The sequence below is a fragment of the Mustela nivalis genome, assembly GCF_964662115.1.
Source record: "Mustela nivalis genome assembly, chromosome: 3".
Classification (NCBI taxonomy): domain Eukaryota; kingdom Metazoa; phylum Chordata; class Mammalia; order Carnivora; family Mustelidae; genus Mustela; species Mustela nivalis.
The window spans coordinates 110,176,663-110,202,002 of NC_139022.1; the positions used below are offsets into that span (position 1 = coordinate 110,176,663).

The 25,340-nt window shown below is 48.3% G+C and overlaps 1 protein-coding gene across 1 annotated transcript in view; it reads left to right on the plus strand.

The window, feature by feature from the left end:
• FSTL4 (follistatin like 4) overlaps positions 1-25,340 on the plus strand; it is a 404,300-nt gene that overhangs the window by 337,420 nt on the left and 41,540 nt on the right. Inside the window, exon 8 of the mRNA XM_082725661.1 lies at positions 13,051-13,171. Within this exon, the coding sequence (XP_082581787.1) occupies positions 13,051-13,171 (121 nt within the window). The remainder of the gene's footprint in view (positions 1-13,050; positions 13,172-25,340) is intronic.

Sequence of the window (25,340 nt, forward strand, 5' to 3'; positions counted from 1 at the left end):
GGGACTCGCAGGCCCTGAGCCAGAGTGTGGAGCAAAGACACTCTCCCCAGCCCCGAGGGTGACCACATATCCACAAGCACGGAATTACAACCCAGTACTACCTGTTGTCTATTAGAAGAGGGGAGGCAGAGGAAGGAGAAGTTCTGGCTTCAGGACACAGGGATAAGCAAGAGGGAGGTATAGAGTGGCAGGAGAGGGCCAGAACCTGACAGGTATTGATCATTAATCTAAAGGATCTTGGCCACTCCCTGTGGGCTGTGGGGGCCTTAGTTTTTTGTTGTTGTTGTTTCTGTTTATTAACATATAATGTATTATTTGTTTCAGGGGTACAGGTCTCTGAATCATCAGTCTTACACAATTCACTTACCATAGCACATACCCTCCCAGGGTCCATAACCCAGCCACCCTCGCCCTCTCCAACCCCTCCACTCCAGCAACCCTCAGTTTGTTTCCTGAGATTAAGAGTCTCTTATGGTTTGTCTCCCTCTTTGGTTTCATCTTGTTTCCTTTTTCCCTCCCTTCTCCTATGATCCACTGTCTTGTTTCTCAAATTCCTCATATCAGTGAGATCATATGATCATTGTCTTTCTCTGATTGACTTATTTCGCTCAGCATAATACCCTCTAGGTCCATCCACTGTCATTGCAAATGGCAAGATTTCAGGGGTATTTATGGCTACATAGTATTATTCCATTGTATATATATACCACCTCTTCTTTAGCATTCATTTGTTCTTTCCATAGTTTGGCCATTGTGGACATTGCTGCTATAAACATTCGGGTACACGTGCCCCTTCGGATCACTACATTTGTATCTTTAGGGTAAATACCCAGTAGTGTGATTGCTGGGTCGTAGGTTACCTCTATTTTCAACTTTCTGAGGAACCTCCATGCTGTTTTCCAGAGTGGCTGCACCAGCTTGCATTCCCACCAACAGTGGAGGAAGGTTCCCCTTTCTCCGCATCCTCACCAACATTTGTCATTTCCTGACTTGTTAATTTTAGCCATTCTGACTGGCATGAGGTGGTATCTCATTGTGGTTTTGATTTGTATTTCCCTGATGCTGAGTGATATGGAGCACTTTTTCATGTGTCTGTTGGCCATCTGGATGTCTTCTTTGCAGAAATGTCTTCATGTCCTCTGCCCATTTCTTGATTGGATTATTTGTTCTTTGGGTGTTGAGTTTGGTAAGTTCTTTATAGATTTTGGATACTAGCCCTTTATCTGATATGTCATTTGTGAATACCTTCTCCCATTCTGTCAGTTGTCTTTTGGTTTTGTTGACTGTTTCCTTTGCTGTGCAAAAGCTTTTGATCTTGATGAGGTCCCAGCTGGGGAGTAACATCGTCAGAAGTTTGTCCTGCGAGAGTCCAGAGCCCCTTCTCGCCTAGGACTACATCTACAAACAAGGAGAACCCCAGATACATGAGGCCCAGAAACAAAAGGAGCCTGCTGGTGTGGGGGAGGTGTCCTTCTCCTCGGTAACTTCCCTAGTGGCAGGAGTTCCGACTGGAGCAATGGCCAGACTGGGCGGGGCTCCCTGCTAAGCAGCTAAGTGCAGTTCCCTCAGTTTCTTAAGGATGCCAGGAGGTTCATTGTGGACCTGGTGTGCAAACCACCCCTTTGCAGGAGGTCCAAGCCTCACTGCAGCCCAGAGCCTGAGGAACAGGGCCTCAGCTGCATCTGGGAAAACAACCCCACCCCTTCCACCCAAGAGAGGACAAGGCTGAAAGCAAGAGCGCAGAGCCCCAGAGATGGGCAAAAACCAGTGGTACCAGGAACCCTGCTGCACCTTTAGGCAAGGGGGCCCTGGATATTAGCCTCCTCCTTCTGTTTGTTTGATGAGGAATCAGTAAGACCTGTACATTACTTCCTGGTCAACCGCTGTTTATTTACTAGAGCAGTGGTGGGTCCCGGTGCCTTGAGACCCGGCCCTGTGACTTCCCACCTCACCCACGGAACATTGCCCCCCTCATAAGCTGAGGGAATGTGGGGGTAGGCAGGCCCAGCAGACCCTCCTATCCTGGCCTTGGGCCATAGCTTGAGCTCCAAGCTGTTGTCCAGGACTGTGCCTGTGCTGGTGCGACAGGGGACTGGGCCTTGCCCCACAGGCCCTCCCAGCGCGAACCTGTGTTGACACGGTCAGATGGGGAAGAGCCCTCTATCACTCCCAGGGGCCACACCCAGAGCCCCTGGGGAAAGCTTGTCATCAGGAAGAACTGTGCCTCAGGAGGCAGTAGGATGCTGGCCTGCTGGCCTCCACAGTGACCCAAAACAGAGAGGGGACCAACAAGGTAACATCTGAGGATTCTCCAAGCCGTGAGGTCATACAGTCTTATGATGGGACAGGGATCTCCAGGACACAGGAATCCCACAGAAATGTGAGGACAGCCACTGACCCCACCGGGACCCTGGCTTTTTCACCTGGGCCACAGAGCCTCGGCCTTCCCCGGCGAGGCGCCCGCATAGGCCCTGTCTCCTGTGCGCTCACAGCCAGGCTTTGGGGGCCCATCTCAGAGACAAGTCCATGCACGCCTCCCCATACCCTGACCTCCATACTAAGTACTCTGGGGGCTGAGAGGGAAGGCTGACTGTAGAAACTCAATGTGCAAACCCCTTCTGCCTTAGCCTTCTGCCCAGATCACGCAGCAACCGCTCAGGGTGAAGAAAAGTCCACAAAGCTAGTCCGCACCTCCTTCCTCTAGAGCATCACCTGCCCTCCCCTCGTGACTGCCTCCCCCATCCCTTATTACCTCAGGGACAGGGGACCTGCCCATGAGGGGAGCAGAAACAGGGGAGGACATCCCGGGGGTGACAGGACAGAGCTGAGCTGCTGAATCCTTGCTAGAGTTGACACGGGAGTTCTGACCCATGTCCGGGGGCCAAGTGTCATGCCAGTCCCTTCACAAGCAGCATGTCATCTACCTCTTGTCACAACTCCATGAAGCAAATGGGGTAGAGTAACTCGGAGGGTCTTTCCAGGGCTGCAGCCAGCCTTGCTCTGGGTACACAACACCCCGCAACCAGCCTTGCCGAGGCTTCGCTGCAGGGGCCCTGCCTCCCCGCTGTGATGCCCAGGCGCTCGCGGGACATGGCCACACTGTGGCCATGGGGCTGCAGGGTTTCATGAGCCCATCGGCCTCTGCCCCAGCAGGAGCAGGGGGCAGAAGGCTCTGAGCACAACAGACGGAACTGCTTGGCCAGGAGAGTCCCAGAGAGAGGAAACATTTTTCTATTGTATTCATCTTTTTCAAAAGGGGGTGTGGGGGCCCTATAAAAAAAAAAAACCAGTATCTCTGAAATGATTTGAAAGAGCCCCTCTTTTCTGCTGGGTTTTTTCCTTTGCCAAATCTCGTTAGTAGGGGCTTTCAGATGTCGGGAGGCGGAGTACGGTGATAAAAGCAGGAAAACAAAACCCATTAGAAGAAAGTATTTGTGGCAGTGTTTGAAGGATGTGTTAAAAGGTTCACTTTTTTCCCATGCCTAAACGGTGTAAAACCAGGGACAAATAACTCTAATGAAGCATATGCTCTCAGCCAGCTCCGCTTTGGAAGCGAGTTATTAAAAAGACCAGAAGAGAATGATTTAGGAGCTCATGACTCATTTAATTTTTATTGTCTTTATATGAACCAGTCATGAATCCATTGTAAAAAGATGAGAGGCGTTTGATTAGCATGGAGAGCTGTTTGCAACACGATAGACAGTGATTGTAGGTTCTGCATTAAAATAATCTCATTAAATGCTTGGGTACATTTTGTTTTAAAATCTTGGAAAACCCTGTACTTGAAGCACTCAAAGGCTTTGGCCAATTCTTTCCGGCTTGTGTCAGAAACCCTGGCTGCAAACAAACGTCCGGCTCTTTTGAGCTTTGGGTGAGCTCCACCCTCTAGGAGGATGGGCCAGAGCTCCACCAGAGATGGGCCCGGACCCAAGATCCGGCAGCCTGCAGAACCCGCTGAGGGCTCCGCCCCACCAGGTGCCTCTACTGGGCCATTGCTTTCCCAGGGGTCTCTTCGGGGTCACCTCTCTTCTCTCATAGTACTGACTTCAAAGCTTCACTGTGCTCAGTGACCACTTGCGGCCCCAGGTCACAGGGACAGGGTCCCCTCAGGGAGGTTCTGATCCAGCTTCTAGACCCTGGGTGCAAAGAAAGCTCCACGCAGCTGCCCTGTCTCGGCTCTCCGGCCCAGCTCCATTCAAGGGAGCTCTCACTCAGCCTGCAGACAGGCTTTATTAACTGCAGACAATAGTGCAACCATGAGCCTCATATGCGCCTCCTAGCACACTTATGTAAGTAGGTGTGTAAGATAAGCTCTTAGAAGTGGAATGATGACGTCCAACGGTGCGCATGATTTCAGTGAGATGGGTATCACCAAATCTCCCTCCAAAAAGGCCGTACAGTTTATACTCCCTCCAGCAGTATCCAGGCACACCTTGGAGATGCTGAGGGTTCGGTTCCAACCACTGCAACAACGTGAACATTCAATAAAGGAAATACTGCCATCAGAGGAATCAAATGAAGTTTTTGGTCTCCAGTACTTATAAAATCTGTGTTTATGCTATACTGGAGTCTCTTAAGTATGCACTAACATATGTCTAAAAAAAGTACATACTTAATTAAAAAATGCTTTCTTGATGGAAAAATGCAAACCATCCTCTGAGTTTTCGATGAACAGCAATCTCTGGTCACAGAACACCATAACAAATATAATAATGAAAAAGCTTGAAATAGTGCAAGAATTACTAAATGTGACACAGAGACATGAAATGAGCAAATGCTGTTGGGAAAGTGGTGCCAACTGACTCAATCTACACAGAACTGCCACAAACCTTCAGTTGTCTTTTTTTTTTTTTTTAAAAAAAAAAAGGAAAAAGAAAAGAAAAGAAAAACCACAAAATCTGTGAAGAGCTTAAAGCATTGTATCAGGAGAAAAAATTCTGATTGCAGGCCTTCTTGGTCCCTAAAATGAGCCATGGAAGGAGATTTTTTTTTAAAGTTTTTTTTTTTTTTTTTTTTTGAGACAGAGAGAGAGCACAAGTAGAGGGAGCAGCAGGGAGAGGGAGAAGGTGGCTCCCCGCTGAGCAGGAAGCCTGACGCAGGACTCGATCCCAGGACCCCGGGATCATCACCCAAGCCAAAGGCAGACACTTCACCAACTGAGCCACCCAGGCGTCCCTAATCGAATACTCCCTGGAGTGTTTCAAGGACAGCAAGAATGCCAGTGGGTGTGAGGGCTGTGAGTGTGGTTCAGGTTAGAGTTGCTGATAAGGCCTTCTCAGACAGGAATTCGTGATGGAGCATCCCCCTGGGAAGGTGGCAGCTCCCCCAGGAAAAGGCAGCAGGTTAGAGGCAGTCTGGAACTTCAAGTGATTGCTACAGTGCCTTGTGTCACCTGAGGCCCTCCCTGCCCCAGCTGAGCTCACCAGGCTGATCAGCTAATGATCCATGGCCTACAACTCCCCAGAGGGCCCCATGAGCTGCACTCATCCACGTGATACCCTGGAGTCTTAGAGTCACGAGGTACCTGTCCTCCGGCCTCTGAGGGTGGACACACTGAGTGCTCAGAGCCGTGACTCCGAGATGAGCCATCTGGTGCAAGTGCCTAGCCGCCTGTGTGCACTTGGACATGCAGCTTTGCCCACAGGCCAAACGTGCAGCACCCACACAACTGGGTCAGAATCCCCCTGATGGAACAGTGGAGCTGACCACAAAGTTAGAGAGAGCAGTCAACCCAAGACCTCCCCCACTCTGGCATCTAGCACGAGTTTGGGGAGTACACAAAAGTACCTTCCGGGTTGAGTAATTTGCCAGAAGGACTCAACTCACTGAGAATGCTTAGACGCACATTGATGGTTTATTACAGGGGATAAGTGTAGGTTAAAATCAGCCAAGGGGATACCTAGGACAGTCCCCAAGAGCTCTCCATTCTGGAAGGTCAGAACCCCAAGAGCTCTCAATAGCGTGCACATCTCTGGGACCTCCGCTCAGCTCACAGACTCCAGGCTATATGCTCTGTGAGGCCTCGAATCTCAGCCTGTGCCTCTGGACAGTAGTGTCTGGCCATGACTCGGGGGCATCTCTGTGAAATTCCCGGGGCTCCTCAAAGCCTGCAAAGCCCCCATCCTCTCTGCTACCCTAGCTCTGAAATTCCAGGTACTTCAAAGGCCCTGGATTCTGACCTCTTCTCCATTGCTGTGGTTCTCCGTGCTGTGGTCTGGAAAATGCCCTCTGACAGAGGGCGGGAGTGAGTGTGGACCTCACCTCAAGTTTTCCGTCTCTCAAAGATCAGGGACTGTGCTTAAAAAGGTTGTGGCCTATATTTAATCTATTTTTAGAGTTAGGCTAATGTAAGTCTGATACATGTTTCTCTGTTTTACCCAGAATTTGAACTCTTTTATTCTCTGTACGCTCTTGTTTGTGTAGAAACCTCCATCTGTACCAGGAGTGAATGTTTGTATCCCAGAAAAATTCGTATGTGTACACCTAGTCCCCACTGGAGGGGTATCTGGTGGTGGGACTGTGGGGAGGTGATTAGGTCATGAAGGTAGAACCCTCCCGAATGGTATTAGTGCCCTTATAAAAAGGGAGAGTCTGCCCTCGCCCACCGTGCATGGCTATAGCAAAAAGACGGACAGCCTTCCAAGAACCAGGAAGCAGGCTCTCACCAGACACGGAACCTGACAACACCTTGGTCTTGGACTTGTAGCCTCCAGAACTATGAGAAATTTCTGTGGTTTATAAGCAAAAAAAAAAAAAAAAAAAATCAGCCAAGAGAAGAAGCCCCATTAGGTGGAATCCAGGGTGGTCCAAACACAGAGCCTCCATTGTTCTCTCCTGGTGCAGTGACACATGTAGCCTGTTCCCAGCACTGATGTGTAAGAATGGGTACAATATATTGCCTGCTGGTGAAGCTCCCCCAAGCCTGGTGTGCAGAGCTGCTGGTAGAGCTTGGTCATGTCCTGCCCATGTGAATGACGTCTAGCTGCTTGGGGAGACACAAATGGCATTGCACGGCGCAGAGCCTCCATCATAAGGAGGTAGCCTGGTGGCCAAAGCCGCCAGGCAAACAAAGGCCAGACCTCTCTCTGGATGACGTTACTTCTTCACTAGCCTTTCCTTCAGGGCTCCCCGAGAACCAGCACCCTCGGCTAACACGCCTCCATCTGCTCAGCAGACACCGACTGAGCCACACACTGGGGACAATACCATGGTCCGCAGAGGGATAAGGTGCTTCCTCATGGGTACTCAGAGTCACGGGGAAGACTGATCATAGAAACCCAAGTCAGCCAATGACTTGGATTCCCTGCGGTCCTAGGGAAGCCAGGAGCCCTCCCCACAGTGACTTCTCTCACACCTGTGGCTCCCTGGCCCAGGCCTGGGACTGAGCCAGAGAACAGACCAAACTTGGGGGCTCACAATGCACATGACCGTTCATAGCAGCTCCCTGCCCAGAAGCTCAGCAGCTACTTAGGGATGGCTTCAAGCTGCAGAGACTTCTCAAGAGAACTCTGAGCAAGTATGTACAGAGTGACAAGTGTGTCCTTTAAGAGTCTGGAAGGAAGTGACCAGCACGGGAACCCCCGTGTGGGTCGGGATGGTCCACCGGAGAGCCATGAGGTGGGCAGTGGAGGCGCCATGAGTGTGCACACGCACGCTCACGTGTACTGTACTGTACATTGTCTTTCGTGGGCGTTTGTGTGTGTCCCCCAGCCCGGGGTGCCTCTGGTCCCTGCTCGGTCTGGATATCGGCCATGTGAGAGCAGACACCTCTGAAGCCAGATGTCACCAAGGGACTGCATGTTCAGTGCTGGGGGTCCATCCCATTAAAGTGTTTGTGCAGGAGGGATGCTAGAGATAGTGGATTCTGGGGGCCAGAATCAAACCAGCATGAAGGAAAGACCCTCTCCTTGACTCCATCCTCCCCAAAGAGAACCAGGACAGAGGGCTCCTGAGAACATGGCTTCTGAGAAGGGCAGAGCCGGAAAGGCTTGGAATAAATGTGTCTACACTGAGTCCTAACTTGCAGCATTGACAGTACCATTAACCTGAACTCTGAAATCACCCTGGAGTCCTTGTGTTTAGCATTTAGTCACTAAATATTCCACATTGATGGCTCATTTTCATATTACTTAGACCCGAGTCCCATGCATCACTATGACAACGTTCCCCATCTCGCCTCTGCTTAAATATTGTTTAATACTTAAGTCTCATTTAATTACTTTCTTTATTAAGGGCAGATACTTATAAAATAGCTTTTTAAAAGACAAAAACTATGCCTTTTAGTAAAATTGTCTCTTTCCCAAGGATGGATGTGTATCAGTACAAAGAATGGTCTAATCTGGCATCTGTTTATTTCTGGAAGGAACCTTGATTTTGCTAATACATTTCTATGCATCAGAACCAAAAAAAAAAAAAAAAACCCATCCATAAAAAGACAATTACAGAGATGCAATCAAGCATTGATAGCAGTATTCAGACACGTCTCAAAGAACATTCAGGAGAGGAAGGATTACACGTTTAGTTTTATGTAGCTTCTTATAAATCAATTTTTAAAGGAATCTCCCCACATCCAATGAGGGAAATTTGATTTCAGTAGGCAGTACTCATGTTCCAGAAAACCATATGCACTTTGTTCTATAATTATATAATGCCTATTGTTTTAGCCCAGAGACATTATTTTATTTATTCCACAGTCAGCTTCTCCCCAGAGCCTAAGTCACCGGCTAGTAATGAGTTCGGTGCTCAGAGGAGAACGGTAATGTATCCAGCATCCCCTCATGCACTTGAAGAACTGATGTGCACCCCCCCCCCCAGCCCCTGAGCAATCACCCAGGAGTTTCACCTTGTCTACCAGCAGCGATGAGGAGAAACAGATGGAGAAATTAAATGATGTTGTTAGGGGCTCACCAGAAGGCAGCAGCTGAGTTTGAGATGGCTTGCATGGGCTTTTCCCCCTCTGCCTGCTGCTCTGTGTGGAGCCTTCTTTTCGGCCAGTGTCCACAGGCCCTGGCCTGAGGAATGCAATGTGGAGGAGACGCGGGGTGGGGAAGCAGGTGCACCGTGCTTGGGATCAGTTCTCTGCCTTCCTGCCAGCCACCTCGTTTTGATGCCCCATCACTGGCAACATTCAGGTGGATGGGAAGGCAGGAGGTGGGCGCCTCCATCATCAAACCCAAAGAACCAAAACACAATCCCTGCAGAAAGCCTAGCTCAGCATCTCGTGCCATCCATTTACTGAGTATCTACTGAGGGCTCACTCGAGAGCTCACGTCCTCATCAGGCAGAGACAGATGCAAGTGGTATGCTAAGTGGTAATAAGTGCCAGAAAACGGGAAGTGACAGGTGGGGTGGGGGTTACAGATAGGGCAGGCAGATAACATTTGGGCAGACTTGAAAGAGGGGGTGCAAGCCAGACTGACAGCCTGGAAGAGGGGGCAGGATGCCTGGCATGTAGGCAACAACCAGGGATAACAGTACCGGAATGGAATGACCAAGGAAGAGTGGAGGAGGTGGGGATGGCAAGTCATCCCAGCAGACCCTCTAGGGCTAACTCGGGGTGAGGGAATAGGGTCTGGTTGCTGTGTAGAGGACAGAGTGGAGGAGCAGAGGTGGAGGTCCCTGCTGTCCCCCAGATGAGAAGATGGTGCCTTAACCCACTGGTCACAGTGGAGGGGGTAAGAGAAGATAGACTCTGAATACATTGTGAAAGAGAGCTCTGCTTCCTCACTGTATGAGGACTGGGCTTTGTCTTATTTTCTGGCTTGGGTTTTTTCCTAAGGATTATACAAGGCTTGAGGGATGTGTGGTCCATGTGACCACATGGCGTCACCCAAGGGGCACCAACAGCAGGGGCCGCCAGAACCCGAGCCCAGCTTCCAGTGCGTCCTGCGAGGATAGGCTGTGGGCTTGAAGGCTCAGAGAGGCAGACGAGGCAAAGTGTCAGGGGGCCCCCAGTGCCAGCCCCCGCCAGCAGCTCTGGGATTATGCTTCAGGATGGAGTTCGCCCTGGAACCAAGCAGGTGAGGTATGGAGGGCTTCCCACGGTGAGAGCTGCACCCAGCTTCCCTGCCCTATTTTCCAGCTGCCACCTGCCATGGAGCCTCGAAGCAAAATACATTTTCCTCCAGACTTAGGTTTTGACATGCAAACAGCTTAGACCAGAAATATGTCAGCCCAGAATTGACTAACCATTAACTTTTCATAAGCAACTCAGGTATGAACCCTTTATGACTCTGTTATGACACAGGACAAATCAGCTATCTGGTGTTTTATTTTTACTATCGAAGCTTCTGCAGAGTGGTAGGAATGGGGCTTTTTCAAGCAGAGCAATGCTTCAGAGAAAACTCCCAGGGCTCTCACAACAATATTTTACTCCATCGGGAGGGCTGGTGTGCATCTTTTTTCTGATCATGAAAACGTGCTGCATGCATCCACGATCCCCCTTTCCCCCGTGCCCTCTGCCAGGCTTCCTTCTGGGTCTGCACCCCCTCACTGAGCTAATTAGCAAAAAACATCCCTAAAGGACTCAAGATGGTGGCAGTGAGGCCCTCTGGAGTGTGAGCAAGGCAGAGGGTCAGTGGGTCAGCTGCTCTGTGGCTGCCCTCAGACAACCCCTGTGACACGGTGACTGGTGGCCTTCCCTCCCGCCTGCCACCACAGTGCTTCTGTGGAAAGGGGCACAGGGAATGGCAAGAGGGATGGTTTGGTGTTGGCTCTAGGAGGTCAAGAGGAGTTTTGCATGTCTTGCTAATAATAAGAAGAAAAGTGGGTCGCCTGGGTGGCTCAGTCGGTTCAGCATCTCCTTTGGCTCAGGTCATGATCTAGGGTCTTGAGATCGAGTCTCGAATCGGGCTCCCTGCTCAGCGGGGAGTCTGCTTCTCCCTCTCTCTCTCTGCCCCTCATGCCTGCCCCTACTTGTGCATGCTTTCTCTTTTGCTCACTCTGCTCTTTCAAATAAATACAATCTTTAAAAATAAAAATAATAATAATAGGGGCAAGGTTGTCTAGAGTTTTCTTACAGAACCCCTGGCATCTGCCCCTCCTGGCTCTCTTTGCTGTCCCTTCTCTTGCTCTTTGTTTGCCCTCATTTTCCTCAGAAATGTTTCCCTTCTTGGGTTATTCAGGTCTCTGCAAGGCACTTAGAACTATTTTGGGACAAAGTGGATCTGACCCGTGGTAGGCCATCTATCCCTGCAGGCCAACCTGTCCTACCACCTTTTTTTTTTTTTTTAATAAAATTTCACTGGGGCACCTGGGTGGCTCAGTCAGTTAAGCGTGTTGACTCGGTTTTGGCTCAGGTCGTGATCTCAGAGTCGTGAGATCGACCCCTGCCTCCAGCTCTGTACCCAGCACGGAGCAAGCTTGGGCTTCTCTCTTCCTCTCCTTCTGCCCTCCTTCCCACCCCGCTCAGTCATTCGCTCTCTCTAATAAATAAATCTTAAAAATAAATAAAATTCCATTGGAACTTAGAGACACTCACTAATTTATATATTGTTAATGTTTATTTTCGTGCTACAAGGCAGAGTTAAATAGTTCACAGAAACCCTATGGCCCACAAAGCCAAAAATATTTGCTATCTGTCCCTTTAAGAAAAACTTTCTCGTTCTTGTTTTTAAAGATTTTATTTATTTGACAGAGAGAGATCACAAGTGGGCAGAGAGAGAGAGACACACACAGGAGGAATCAGGCTCCCTGTGGGGCAGAGCCCGATGCGGGACTCGATCCCAGGACCCTGAGCTCATGACCTGAGTTGAAGGCAGAGGCTTAACACACTGAGCCACCAGGGTGAACCTCCTGTTCTTGTTTTAATTCTAGTTAGTTAATGCACAGTGCTATATTAGTTTCAGGTGTGTAATCTCATGACCCAGTGCTTTCTCCCATCACCCGGCGGTCATCACAAGAGCGCTCCTTAATCCCCATCCCCTATTTCACCCATCCCCCCACCAGGACCATCCCCTCTGGCAGCCATCAGTTTGGGTTCTTGGTTTGCCTCTTTCTAATTTTTTTTCTTTGCTTTCTTGTTTTGTTTCTTAAATTCCACGTGTGCGTGCAATCATAGAGTGTTTGTCTTTCTCTGACTGACTTATTTCACTTAGCATCATACTCTAGCTCTGTCTATAGTGTTGCAAGCAAATGGCAAATATCATTCTTTTTGGTGGCTGAGTAATATCCCATTGTATATATATATAGACCACATCTTCTTTATCCATTCCTCTATCGATGGACACGGGTTGTGTCCTGTTTGGTTATTATAGGTAATGCCTCTATAAACATGGGGGTGCATGTGTCCCTTTCAATTAGTATTTTTGGATTCTTTGGGTAAATACCTAGCAGTGCAATTGCTAGATCACAGGTAGTTCGAACTTTAACTTCAGCGAAACCTCCATACTCTTTCCACAGTGGCTGTACCAATTTGCATTCCCACCAACAGGGCAAGAGGATTCCTTTTTCTCCACATCCTCACCAACACCTGTTGTTCCTTGAGTTGTTGATTTTAGCCTTTCTGACAGGTGTGAGGTGATAGCTCATTGTGACTTTGATTTGCATTTCCCTGATAAGTGATGAGGAATATCTTTTCATGTGTCTGTTGGCCATCTGTGTATCTTCTTTGGAGAAATGTCTGTTCATGTCTTCTGCCCACTTTTTAATTGGATTATTGGGGGGGGGGTTGAGTTTTATAAGAAAAACTCGCAGAGCTGCTCAGCAGGTGGACAAGAGCCCCCAGGAAACCAGCCAGGCAGGCTGAGGATTAGTAGTAGGAGGGAGCCCAGTTCATGGAAAACAAGAGGAATGAGTGGGAAGGTGTTTCAGCCCAGCCTCACAGAGAGTGTGAATCAGGCCTTAATTGGATAAACAAGGTTCAGGCCAATAATATGGAAGAGAGAAGGCGTTCCTGCTACCCTGGCCAGCCTGGCCCTGCCGGCAGCTCTGGCCAAACGCCTGGGTTTAGCCACAGCATTTGTGTTTTCCTAGAAAAGCAGGAGCCTGGGCTCTCCTTCCCAGCCTACTCACTAGGGAGGCCAACCTGGTTGTCTTCCTCACCCTGTGCAGGACTTCGGAGAGGACAACTCCCTCTACATCACCAAGGTGACCACCGTCCACATGGGCAACTACACGTGCCACGCCTCCGGCCACGAGGAGCTCTTCCAGACCCACGTCCTGCAGGTGAATGGTTAGTAAATGGCTCCATGCATGTCATCCCCTCTAAGTGCTCCCCAAATGCTGCTCATGGCAACCTGCCCCACTCATGTATTCTTAAAGATGTGTCCGAGTCTAAGATAGCCCACCTGTCTCATAAGTAAAGGGGAGCAGTGGAGAAAGGGCAGAGTTGGCCAACAAGTTTGTCTGTCAGCTTCCACTGGAAGCCTCCCCTGAGGAGGTGATGGTGATGCCAGGGGCGAGTCCCTCGGGCTGATCACACTCAGCAGCTGAGGCTCCCGCAGACCCCTGTAGAAGATGCCCTGCCTTCCCATGGTGATGGCCGGCAGCCGGGCTCTGGGATCCAGGGAGTAGTGGACACTGTCTAAAACACAACACTGCTGTTCCAGGGGCGTGCACCTGTGTCACTTGTCCATGGAGAGACATGACTTCCTCCACTGGGGACTGGTTCCCATCTCCCTCCTGGAGGGACTCAGCAAATCCACAGCCGGGGCCCAGCCAAGACAGAACCTGAGCAAACGCGGGAGGTTTTCGTTGCTTCTCACAGACCCCCGTGTTGCCAGGACTCCTAGAAATGGAATTATTAACCCCTCTTGAGGACGCCAACAACAAGCTAAAACAGCCAGCGATTTCTGAGCACTCGCCCTGGCCACTCCCTGTGCTAACACATCCCATAGGCTTTCCCAGTCAGTATGGTCTAACCCATTATGGCTAAATCTCTAGGTACGGTCACTTGTCTGCAGTCACACCGCGGCTGGGTGTCTTCCTAGACCCAGCACTGTGCTTTGACGTCTGTGTCGCACTGCTGGCCCGTCCAGCCTGGCCCCTCTGGCCATCAGAACAGACAAGGCGTCCCCGGGTTTTGGCAGACCTGCACCCCACAGAAGTTAGCAGTGTCCAGCCAGACCTAGCCGGTCTTCACTCCTCGTCCTTAGCAGGGTGTTCATGTGTTGGTGTGGAAACTTCTAGTCAGCCCTAGATCTTTTGTACCAGCTGGTGCTCAGGGCTTCTGCTCTGAGAGAAAAAAAGCAAGGTGTTAAAAATGATTACATAATGAGGCTCAATTTCACTTTCCTCTAGAACCAGGGTAACAAGCCATTTAAGGACAACAGGGTGGTGCACTCAGCCGGCGTCTACATTTACCCTACAGGATATTTGAGGGATTTTTATAGCCAGACCTGCCTAACCCATATCCTAGTATTTGTCTTGACTGGGGACGTACTGAATTGTTTGGGGCTTTGTAGCTGGGCTTGCTGATCTGAATCCAGGCCTATGATGAAGTCACCAGATTTCTCCAGAAATAACCCAGGAGTTCCTAGTTACAACAGCCCCTGAGGGAGTTCACCCAGACCAGATTCCAAGGTCAGTCCTAAGTACAGGCAGCTCAGCATGGTCTGCTCAGGGCAGAGCTGGAGCTCTGTGGCAGGAAGCTGGCTCTTCTGTCTGAAACTGGCAAGTGGTGCTCTGCATGGTACCATGTGGGTGACGGTTTGTTTGGGAGGCAGCTCCCTGCAGTTTGCCCCAGGTCCATCGTGTCCTCAGACAAGCCTGGAGAAGGGAAATAAACCATATTCACAGACTGTTCATTCTGCCCTTGGCCTCCTGCCGCCACTTCCCAAGAATAGGGGGCGCAGGGAGATGGCTTGAGCTTTGCCCCATTTATTTCCTCCAAACAACTCCCTGAGGAGGGGAAGGGAACCACCTGCCGAGGAACCTGAGTACCTCACAGGTAAGAGCCTATACTCGGGCCTCTGCGAGAGACTCTGGGGTCTCAGATGCCTTCATAGACTAAGTGCCAAATCCATGCTGCCCCATGATCCCTCAGAATTCTGAGACTGAGGTCCTGATGGGGATGAGCCTATGTGTCACTCCCAGAGCTGAATACAAGAACAAGGCCCAGACCCAGGAGCACCATGAGGGATGGCTCAGTTTCAGGGAGAGAAGAGAGCCCTCCCCACCAGGAGGGAAATGGGCTTCGCAGCTGGCATTGGAAAACCCCATTCACACCCGCCCTAACCACCCGCCGCCCCCACCCGAAGGCCCCTACAGACCTAGTCTCCACTGAAGAGACTGCTTTTGGCCCAGAAGAGTCTACACACAGCAAAACTTCCTGCTGAGAATCAAAAGAGGCCACTTGATTTCCTAACTGCAGACAGATGGAAAGCCTCTCTTGGCGCGGAAGCACCATCAGCAGTCAGAGGGACCATGTTAGGACATTTGTGCTTTGTGGTCAGTTTCCTTTGTCATTAAATTGGCCCCTGATTCTTGGCTCCCGTGACAGGCAGGCGGGGCAGCTTGGGTAGCCCTAGCTTCAGTAGCCCATGCAGTCCTGGGCTGGGCTGATTCCCAGACACTTGGGGGAAACATGTGGGTCCCCTAACCAGCTTCCTCACGGGAGCACAGTGCTAACGTAGGCCCAGAGTTGCCTCCCAAGGACACAAGGGCACTGTCGGTTGACCTGGGAAGTAGAAGCAAGGCTTTCTGAGTATTGTAAGCTTGCTGTGTTGGACAGAAGGGGGCAAATGTCTTATCTGTATGGGAAGATGCTGAAAATAGGATATGAAAGAGATGATTATGATACCGTGTGAGTACTTACTGCGTGCCATCCCTGTTTAACAGATGAGGTCACCAGGGATCCCAGCACCCAACCCTGCAGTTAGGAGCTGCAAAGCTGCTCTTGACTCCAAAGCTCAGACTCCCCACACCTGCCCTGCCCTGCTGTACCCATCCTTACCCAGGCATTGTGTTATTGCTGTTGGAGAATCCGGATGTTGGATGCGGGTGTGGTCATTCAGCAGCAATGTTGTGCTGCTGTGGGCTATGTGCTCTGGAGGACAGGTCCCAGGAGGGCCTGGGTGTTGTGGAAGTCCCTCAGTGGCGTTAGGCTCGGGGAGCTTTGTTAGGCTGCTGCTTGGTGCCAGAGGCTGTCAGGCAGAGCCTGAGAAGGCTGAGAAGACACTTCTGATGCTCAGGACAGAAGGAAGGCTGCCTAGCCTAGGAGTGCCCTGAGGAAGGGGAGAGAAAGCAGCAGCTGATTCCTCTGGGGGATTTGTTCCCTTTTGCCATTCATGCCAAGCATGATTGAAAACCATGAAAGCTGTCCCTAAGCTGCCCAGGTAAAACCCAGTGTGGTTGCCCAGCACAGCTGTTGGAGATCTGGTTTGGTTCCCCCTTGGCCAGGCAGATGGCCTGTTGCTTACTGAGCTGAGGCGGCGCCTGGGACACCCAGTCAGGGAGTGATGTTCTGTGTCTATTCCTTCACAGAGCTTCTCAACCAGAGGGAAGGGGCTGGGGGTGGGGGGATGATGAGAAAGGGCGGGAAGAGGGCCCTGCCCAGTACCTGCTTCTCGGAAGGCTCCAAGCCTTACTAGGACTTCTCCATCCTAAGCCCCGTGCAGACCCCAGCTAGCAGCCCCTGTCGCACAGAGTCAAGACATGAACCCTGAGCCAGAGGCGCCTGGGTTCAAGGGCTTGTGCTGGTGTTTCCTTGACATACAAGGAAGGCAAGTAAGCTCACCTTTAAAATGGGAAGAACAGTAGTACCTCCTGCCTTAAAGGCCTGATGAGATCTGATATTCCTCCAGTGCTTGGAAATCCCTGATGCAGACAGAGTTCCCAGTTCAGGGTGGGACAGATATGGGAGAGATTTTGGTTGTCTCAAGCCACATGAAACTGTAGTTGGTGGACATAGATGCTCTGAAGAGTGGCCCCTCAGAGAGCATGCAACCCGTTATACAGATGGGAAAATCAAGACCCAGTGAAACTCGCCAAGCCAAAAATAAAATACTGACTTCTTTCTGGAGCTGCCCCACTCCTTGGCAGCAGGGGCCAGACCCCATATATAGGCCAGACCCCCGTCTTCTGGGGGTTTTCCATCCCCAACTCTGCATTGACCTGGCTGGCTAAAGGGAGCCCTTCCAGACAACTCCTTCACTCAAATTATTAGTGTAATTTCCTCACAGACCAGGCCTCTCAGAGATGAGATCCAAACGCTGACATGATTTATAACTTCATGCAAACCTCCCATATTGCCCTCCTAGGAAAGAGCAAGAACTTGAGACATAAATGATTAATCCATTAAAATACAAACCCCTCCAACTCCCCACAGTTCCGACAAGTAACGATTCATTCCCAAAACACAATAATCCTCTCTCAAATCTGTTGATGACTCTAGCTTGGTCCTTTTGTGAATGTGTCTCTTACTTAGGACCTATTTATGCTGCCTTTCACCTTGGAAATGATCCATGTTTCCCAAAGAAAATGGGCCTTTCTGTTACATATTCAAATGTTTTCACTGGAGGGTTTTGCAAATTTAAAAGAAAATGAATGTGTTTATCCAGAATATATTAATTTCAAATGATTTTTCGTGTGTGAATTAATACAAAAGGAGAGGGGAGATGCAGGCCAGAGGAAAACAGGTGCGTCTTTGTTGCCAGCAGGAAGCTGTGCCTGCACTCCAGCCCCTCAGTCTCTCACAGTGAGAATACCAAGCTTTTCCTGACTGGGCCCCAACCCGGTGGGAACCAGGGCTCCCGGGGTCTTTGACCCCTCCCTGACCCCCCAGTTTTTCTCGGGCTCACCTGTCCCTACGGGAGACTGCATCCTGAGCTCTGGCTCTGCTAGGAGTTAGGAGTCACAGCTTCTGCCCAAAGGAAGCAGGTGTTCCCTCAGAGCCTGGGGCCTGGACCACACCTCGGCAGCATGTGTGGATCTCTCCTCACGTATGAGGACACCTGGGTTCTCAGGGCAGTAAGTGCAATCCCACCGCACTGAAGGAATAATGCTTTGGTTGTTTTTTGTGTTTTTTGGTTTTTGTTTTTTAAACCTTGTCGGGCCAGTCTCCCAGTTAGCAGGTGGTCAGGTCAGGGCATGACGGGCTTCTCAGTGGAGCTCCTTGGTGCCTCGTGGGTCTCCTTCCATGTCATGGGTTCCCTTTGTGCAGGGCCTGAAGCCAGGAAGACCCAGGAGGGCCAGGACTGGGTGCAACATCCCTTCGATCGCTGATGGCCTGGCTGGGCCCCCGTGGTCTCCTCCATGCCAGTTTCTCAGGACAGACAGGATGGGAAGCCTGAGCCACGGGTCCACAGCAGGTGGGGGGGCACCAGCCTCGTGGCCCCTCCAGCCCACAGCCCCATGTTCACAGTCACATACATGCAGGCTTGTTCCTGCTAGCCTTGTGTCTTGGCCCCCACCTATCCCCAAATACTCCAGCCCATGAATTTGTGCTGACAGTTCCTTGGCTGAGAATTCTCTCCTCTCCTTTCCTGCCCACCTCTTCCGTCAGGGGTCCGTGTAACCTGCTTTGACCAGACACATACTGAGTTTCTCTTACAGGCCCCTCCCAGGCCATGCTCTGGAAACCCAGCAGTGAGCAGACCGAAACCTCCATCCTCACGGAGCAGGTCTAAGGGTGAGGAGTACGAAGGAGGAAAGTTAAAAAACAAAGGAACCAGGAAAGTCAGATACAAGATAGAAATGGTAGAGGGGATGGCAAGAGAAGGCCTTACTGAGAAGTTGACATTTCTTTCAACTTGGTGGGAAGGTCACCAATCCTTCAGAAGGCTTTTGGCCTGAGCTCCCAGAGGACAGAATGACCATTTTTTGAGATAAGAGGGGAATAGATGAGTAGATTCGGGGAAGAAAGCTCAGAAGCTCATGCAGACATAGTAAATGCCAGGTGCTGTGAAGCCAGTTGGGATTCCAAGTATGAAGTTGAAGGGACAAGTTGGACCAAAGAGGAGTGGTCAGCTGTGCCCAGTGCTGCAGACAGCTCAGGGAGGATGGGGTCAGAGAACTGGGCATCGAGTCAGGTTTGGCATAGGGTAGGAGGTGGGAATCGCTGGAGAAGAGCCATTTCCATGGGGCAGTGGGGACCTCTGCCTGGAACTGACCCAGGAGGCAACGGGGGAGAGAAATTCGAGCCCCCAAATACGAGCAACTCTTCAGGGTGCTTCCAAGGAGGAAAATGGGGCAGCACTGGGGAGAGAATTTGGGGGAAAGAGAAGTTTGGGAGTTTTTTAAGATGGAAATTAAAAGTTTTCTATAGGCTCATTAGGAATGAGTTTTCTATAGGCTCATTAGGAATGCTCATTAGGAAGAGGGAAAGGGGCGCAGGAGGAGGAGAGAAGTACAGGGAATGTCCTAGAGCGGGTGGCAGGAGGAGAGCACCTGCCCCGCCTGGCAGTCCACTCCAGGGGGAGGTGAGGGAGAGAGCCCCACCCCCTGAAGAGGCTGCAGGAGAAGCAGTGTCTCCAGGCTTCCATTTGGGTAAGAAGGTGAAAAAAAGTTCATACTAGAATTTGAGGATATTGGACATTTTGCTCATGGCTGAAGGTCTGGGGGATAAGGTACACCCCAGAGGCACAGGCATCTAATGAAGACTGATGTGACCCTGAATCGAGGACATGAGGAGAAGTGTGTCCTCACAGTCCCCATTTGTGGAGTCAGGGCAAGATGGGGAAGAGGGGGCTCTGACAGATGGAACAGGCCTGAGACCCCCTCGATAGTCTGGCAGATCGAGGGACGGAAGTCAGAGGAGGAGTAATCTCAGCCCCCAGGAGGACAGTGGCTCATGGAAACCTAACAGCCAGCAGAGGGGCCTCGCACTGTGAGCAACCCCACCTGGGGGAAGTGTCTTTGTCCGCAGACCTGTATTTTTAAGTGAATGACTCATTCCACATCCTTGACTTTCAGTCCAGTTTCATTTCGTTCGGCTGAACATTTCAGTTCAAAGTTAGCCCTGAATTGGTCTTTGAGAGACTGCAAGTCAGAACTAAGTCCAGGGCTCACCCGAAGGCTGATAACTAGAAGCGGATCCTCCAGCCCCAGCCCAGACCTCCGGGATCGGACATTGTAGAGTGGGCACCAGTGCCGTTTTAACAAGCCCCCGAGGGGATGCAGAAACACAGTCTAGTTTGAAAACTTCATGGGTCCACAGATTCTATCAAAGGTCAGGGTTGAGGCAAAGGACAGTCTTCAAGGCTGGTGCTGACCACTGGCCACCTCACTGAAGAGGTCAGTCCACAAACCATGGGTTTAGATTCCCCAGTTCAACAGACAAAGTTTAAGTAAAGTAGCTCAGTACTTATCTTGTGAGGTGGAGAGTGGATCCTGCTCTCTTCTGGCAATTCTTCCCCCACCCTGTCCCCAGGCACCAACAGCCCCCCCTCTAGTAATGATGCTCATCGCACCTGGAGTTCACTGTTGAACCACCTTCCCCCAGACAGCAAGCTCCACCAGGATCAGGGCTGTTCTGCCTGTATTCCCTGCTCTGCCCATAATGCCTGGCACTTTGGTGGTATTTAATAAATGTTGGCTGCACATAATGAATTGACAGAGCTTGCTAAAACCAATCCACGCCATTAGTATGGTGCCTGACTCAGAGTTGGGGGATTCCTTCAGCCCTCCCCTGGCCCTAACCTCCCCCACCCCTGCTTTGCACATTTGCTACTGTCATATTTTGTAATATCTGGTAGGAAACCGTGCCCATCATCACCTCGCCTTTTAAAATTTCCTCAGCTGTCCTGGCACATTTTTTTCTTCTGGGTAACTTCTGGGTCGAGCCCCCACCGACTGATTTTCATTGCAATTAGATTAAATGTATGGCTCAATTTGGACTATCTCTCTTCTTAACTGCAGTAAATCTTCCATTCCCAGAATATGACTCTCCAATTATTGAAGTCTTTTTTTTATGTCCTCAGTGAGATTTTAGATTTTTTTCATTTAGGTCCAGAGTGATTTCTGTTTGATTGCTGCCAGGAAGTAAGCTATTAGTTTTCTAGGTTTTGGTGCTGGGACCCCTCTCTGCACTCACTTATTGAAACTTACTACTTTGGGGCTCATTATCTAGAGCGTAACAAGGTAAAATATCATTTTTCTACATCCTTTTAATACTTCTCATTTTTTGCCTTCAATCGACAATCACACCTTGAATCGTGTTAAGAGTCTGATACTGCCTTCTTTCTCTTTTACTTTTTTTTTCTGACTTAATGTTTCACAATTCCATAAAGAATGGTGCTATTTCTTCTTTTTATGGAGATATTCCTCACTGTTGGAAACAAATATCATTCTGTTCCTATTTTATTGAGGTTTTTTCCTCTAAGAAATTGATTCTGAATTTTTTTTTTCAAAAGCCCTTTCAGTGTCTAGCAAGAGAATCAAATGATTTTTCTTTTTTGACTGCTTTGGATTTTGGAGGTGATTAATTACAGATTTCCTGATAGTTAGCCATTGAAACATGTTATGCTTGGTCACGGTGTGCTCTTTTAACACCAGGCTAGTCTTGATTTACTAATATGTCACTTGGGATTTTGGTATATCCAGTCAAAGTGAATTAGGTCTGAGTCCTCTTTTTTTGTACTCTCTTTGACAGGTTGTGGTGCCCAGTTTAGAAAATTTGCAACATCTTCTCTGTCTTATGCTCTAGGAATTATCGATTCCTTAAATATACAAAATACCCTCCTATGAAACTACTCACGGTGCTTATGGGTTAGTAGCAATTTTTTATTAACATATAATTATTTGTTCCAGGAGTACAGGTCTCTGAATCATCAGTCTTACACAATTCACAGTGCTCACCATAGCACATACCCTCCCAATGTCCATCACCCAGCCACCCTATCCCTCCCCACCCCCTCAACTCCAGCAACCCTCAGTTTGTTTCCTGAGATTAAGAGTCTCTTATGGATTGTCACCCTCTCTGGTTTCATCTTATTTCATTTTTCCCTTCCTTCCCCTATGCTCCTCTGTCTTATTTCTCTTATTCCTTGTATCAGTGAGATCATACAATAATTGTCTTTCTCTATTGACTTATTGTGCTTAGCATAATACCCTCTAGTTCCATCCACATCATTGCAAATGGCAAGATTTCAGGGGTATTTATGGCTGCATAATATTTGTGTGTGTGTGTGTGTGTGTGTGTGTGTGTGTGTGTGTGTGTACATACATACATGCATATACATTCCACCTCTTTATCCATTCATCTGTTGATGGACATCTGGGCTCTTTCCATAGTTTGGCTATTGTGGACATTGCTGCTATAAACATTCGGGTGCACCTGCCCCATCAGATCACTACATTTGTAGCTTTGGGGTAAATAGTTGGTAGTGATTTCCTGGGTCATAGGGTAACTCTATTTTCAACTTTTTGAGGAACCTCCATACTGTTTTCCAGAGTGGCTGTACCAGGTTGCACTCCCACCAATAGTGTAGGAGGGTTCCTCTTTCTCTGCATCCTTGTCAATGCCTGTCATTTCCTGAAATGTTAATTTTAGCCATTCTGATTGGTGTGAAGTGGTATCTCATTGTGGTTTTGATTTGTATTTCCCTGATGCCGAGGGATGTAGAATACTTTTTCATGTGTCTGTTGGCCATCTGGAGGTCTTCTTTGCAGAAATGTCTTCTGTCCTCTGCCCATTTCTTGATTGGATTATTTGTTCTTTGAGGGTTGAGTTTGATAAGTTCTTTATAGATTTTGGATATTAACCCTTTAGCTGAAATGTTATTTGCAAATGCCTTCTCCCATTCTGTCAGTTGTCTTTTGGTTTTGTTGACTGTTTCCTTGGCTGCGAACAAGCTTTTGATCTTGATGAAATTCCAACAGTTCATTTTTGCCCTTGCTTCCTCTGCCTTTGGCGATGTTTCTAGGAAGAAGTTGCTGTGGTTGACATTGAAAAGGTTGCGGCCTGTGTTCTCCTCTAGAATTTTGATGGGTTCCTTTCTCACATTGAGGTCTTTCATCCATTTGAGTCTATTTTTGTGTGTGGTATAAGGAAATGGTCCAGTTTCATTCTTCATCATGTGGCTGTCCAATTTTCCCAACACCATTTGTTGAAGAGACTGTCTTTTTTCCATTAAACATTCTTTCCTGATTTGTTGAAGATTAGTTGACCACACAGTTGAGGGTCTATTTTGGGGCTCTCTATTCTGTTCCACTGATCTTTGTGTCTGTTTTTGTGCCAGTACCATACTGTCTTGATGATGACAGCTTTGTAACAGAGCTTGAAGTCTGGAATTGTAATGCCACCAGCTTTTGCTTTCTTCTTCAATATTCCTCTAGCTATTCAGGGGCTTTTCTGGTTCCATGCAGATTTTAGGATTATTTGTTCCAGCTCTGTGAAAGAAGTTGATGGTATTTTGATAGGGATTGCATTAAACATGTAGATTGCTCTAGGTAGCATAGATATTTTCATAGTATTTGTTCTTCCAATCCATGAGCATGGCACATTTTTCCATTTCTTTGTGTCTTCCTTTATTTCTTTCATGAGTATTCTATAGTTTTCTGAGTACAGATTCTTTGCATCTTTGGTTAGATTTATTCCTAGGTGTCTTATGGTTTGGGGTACAGTTGTAAATGGGACTGAGTCTTTAATTACTCTTTTTTCCATCTTAGTGTTGGTGTATAGAAATGCAACTACTTTCTGGACACTGATTTTACATCCTGACACTTTACAGAATTCCTGTATGATTTCTAGCAGCGTTGGGGTGGAGTCTTTTGGGTTTTCCACACAAAGTATCATATCATCTGGAAAGGGTAAGAGTTTGACTTCTTTGCTGATTCAGTTGCTTTTATTTCTTTTTGTTGTCTGATTGCTGAGGCTAGCACATCTAGAACTATGTTGAACAGACATGATGATAGTGGACATCCTTAGTGTTCCTGACCTTAGTGGAAAAGCTCTCCATTTTTCCTGACCTTAATGGAAAAGCTCTGTTTTTCCTCCATTGAGAATGATATTCGCTGTGGGTTTTTCATAGATGGCTTTGATGAAAATGAGTGATATGTGTATCCTCTATGCCTACACTATGAAGAGTTTTGATCAAGAAAGGATGCTGTACATTGTCAAATGCTTTTTCTGCATCTATTAAGAGTGTCATTTGGTTCCTGTGCTTTCTTTTATTAATGTATTGTATCACATTGATTGATTTGTGGATGTCGAACTAACCTTATAGCCCAGGAATAAGTCCTACTTGGTCGTGGTGAATAATCCCTTTAATGTACTGTTGGATCCTATTGGCTAGTATTTTGGGGAGAATTTTTGCTTGTGTCTCTTCAGGAATATTGGTCTGTAATTCTCCTTTTTGTGGGGTCTTTGTCTGGTTTGGGAATCAAGGGAATACTGGCCTCCTAAAATGAGTTTGGGAGTTTTCCTTCCATTTCTATTTTTTGGAACAGTTTCAGGAGAATAGATATTAATTCTTCTCTAAGTGTTTTATAGAATTCCCCTGGGAAGCTCTCTGGCCCAGGGCTCTTGTTTGTTGGATGAATGCTTCAATCTCCGTACTGGTTATGGTTCTGTCCAGGTTTTCTATTTCTTCCTGGTTCAGTTTTGGTAGTTTTTATGTCTCTAGGAGTGTATCCATTTCTTCCAGATATTCTAATTTGCTGGTGTATTGTTTTCTCATAATATGTTCTTATAATTGTATTTCTTTGGTGTTGGTTGTGATCTCTCCTCTTTCATCATGGGTTTATATATTTGGGTCCTTTCTCTCTTCTTTTTGATAAGTCTGGCCAGGGGTTTATCAATCTTAGTAATTCTGTCAAACAACCATTTTTTAGTTTCATTGATTGTTCTATGTTTTTTTGTTTGTTTATATATATTTTGTTTATATTTCATTGATTTCTGCTCTAATCTTTATTATTTCTGTTCTCCGGCTGGGTTTAGGGTTTCTTTGATGTTCTTTCTTCAGCTGCTTTAGGTATAGGGTTGGGTGGTATACTTGAGAACTTTCTTGTTTCTTGAGACTTATTGCTATATTCTTTCCTCCTAGAACCACCTTTGCTGCATCTCAAAGGTTTTGAACAGTTGTGTTTTCATTTTCATTTGTTTCCATGAATTTTTTAAATTCTCCTTTAATTTCCTGGTTGACCCACTCATTCTTTAGTAGGATGCTCATTAGCCTCCATGTATTTGAGTTGTTTCCAACTTTCCTCTTGTGATTGAATTCTACCTTCAGGTCATTGTGGTCTGAAAACATGCAGGGAATGATCCCAGTCTTTTGGTATCGGTTGAGACCTGATTTGTGAACCAGGATGTGATCTATTCTAGAGAATGTCCAGGTGCACTAGAGAAGAATGTGTGTTCTGTTGATTTGAATGTTCGGAATAAATATGTGATGTCCATCTGGTCCAGTGTGTCATTTAAAGCCTTTATTGTCTTGTTGATCTTTTGCTTAGATGACTTGTCC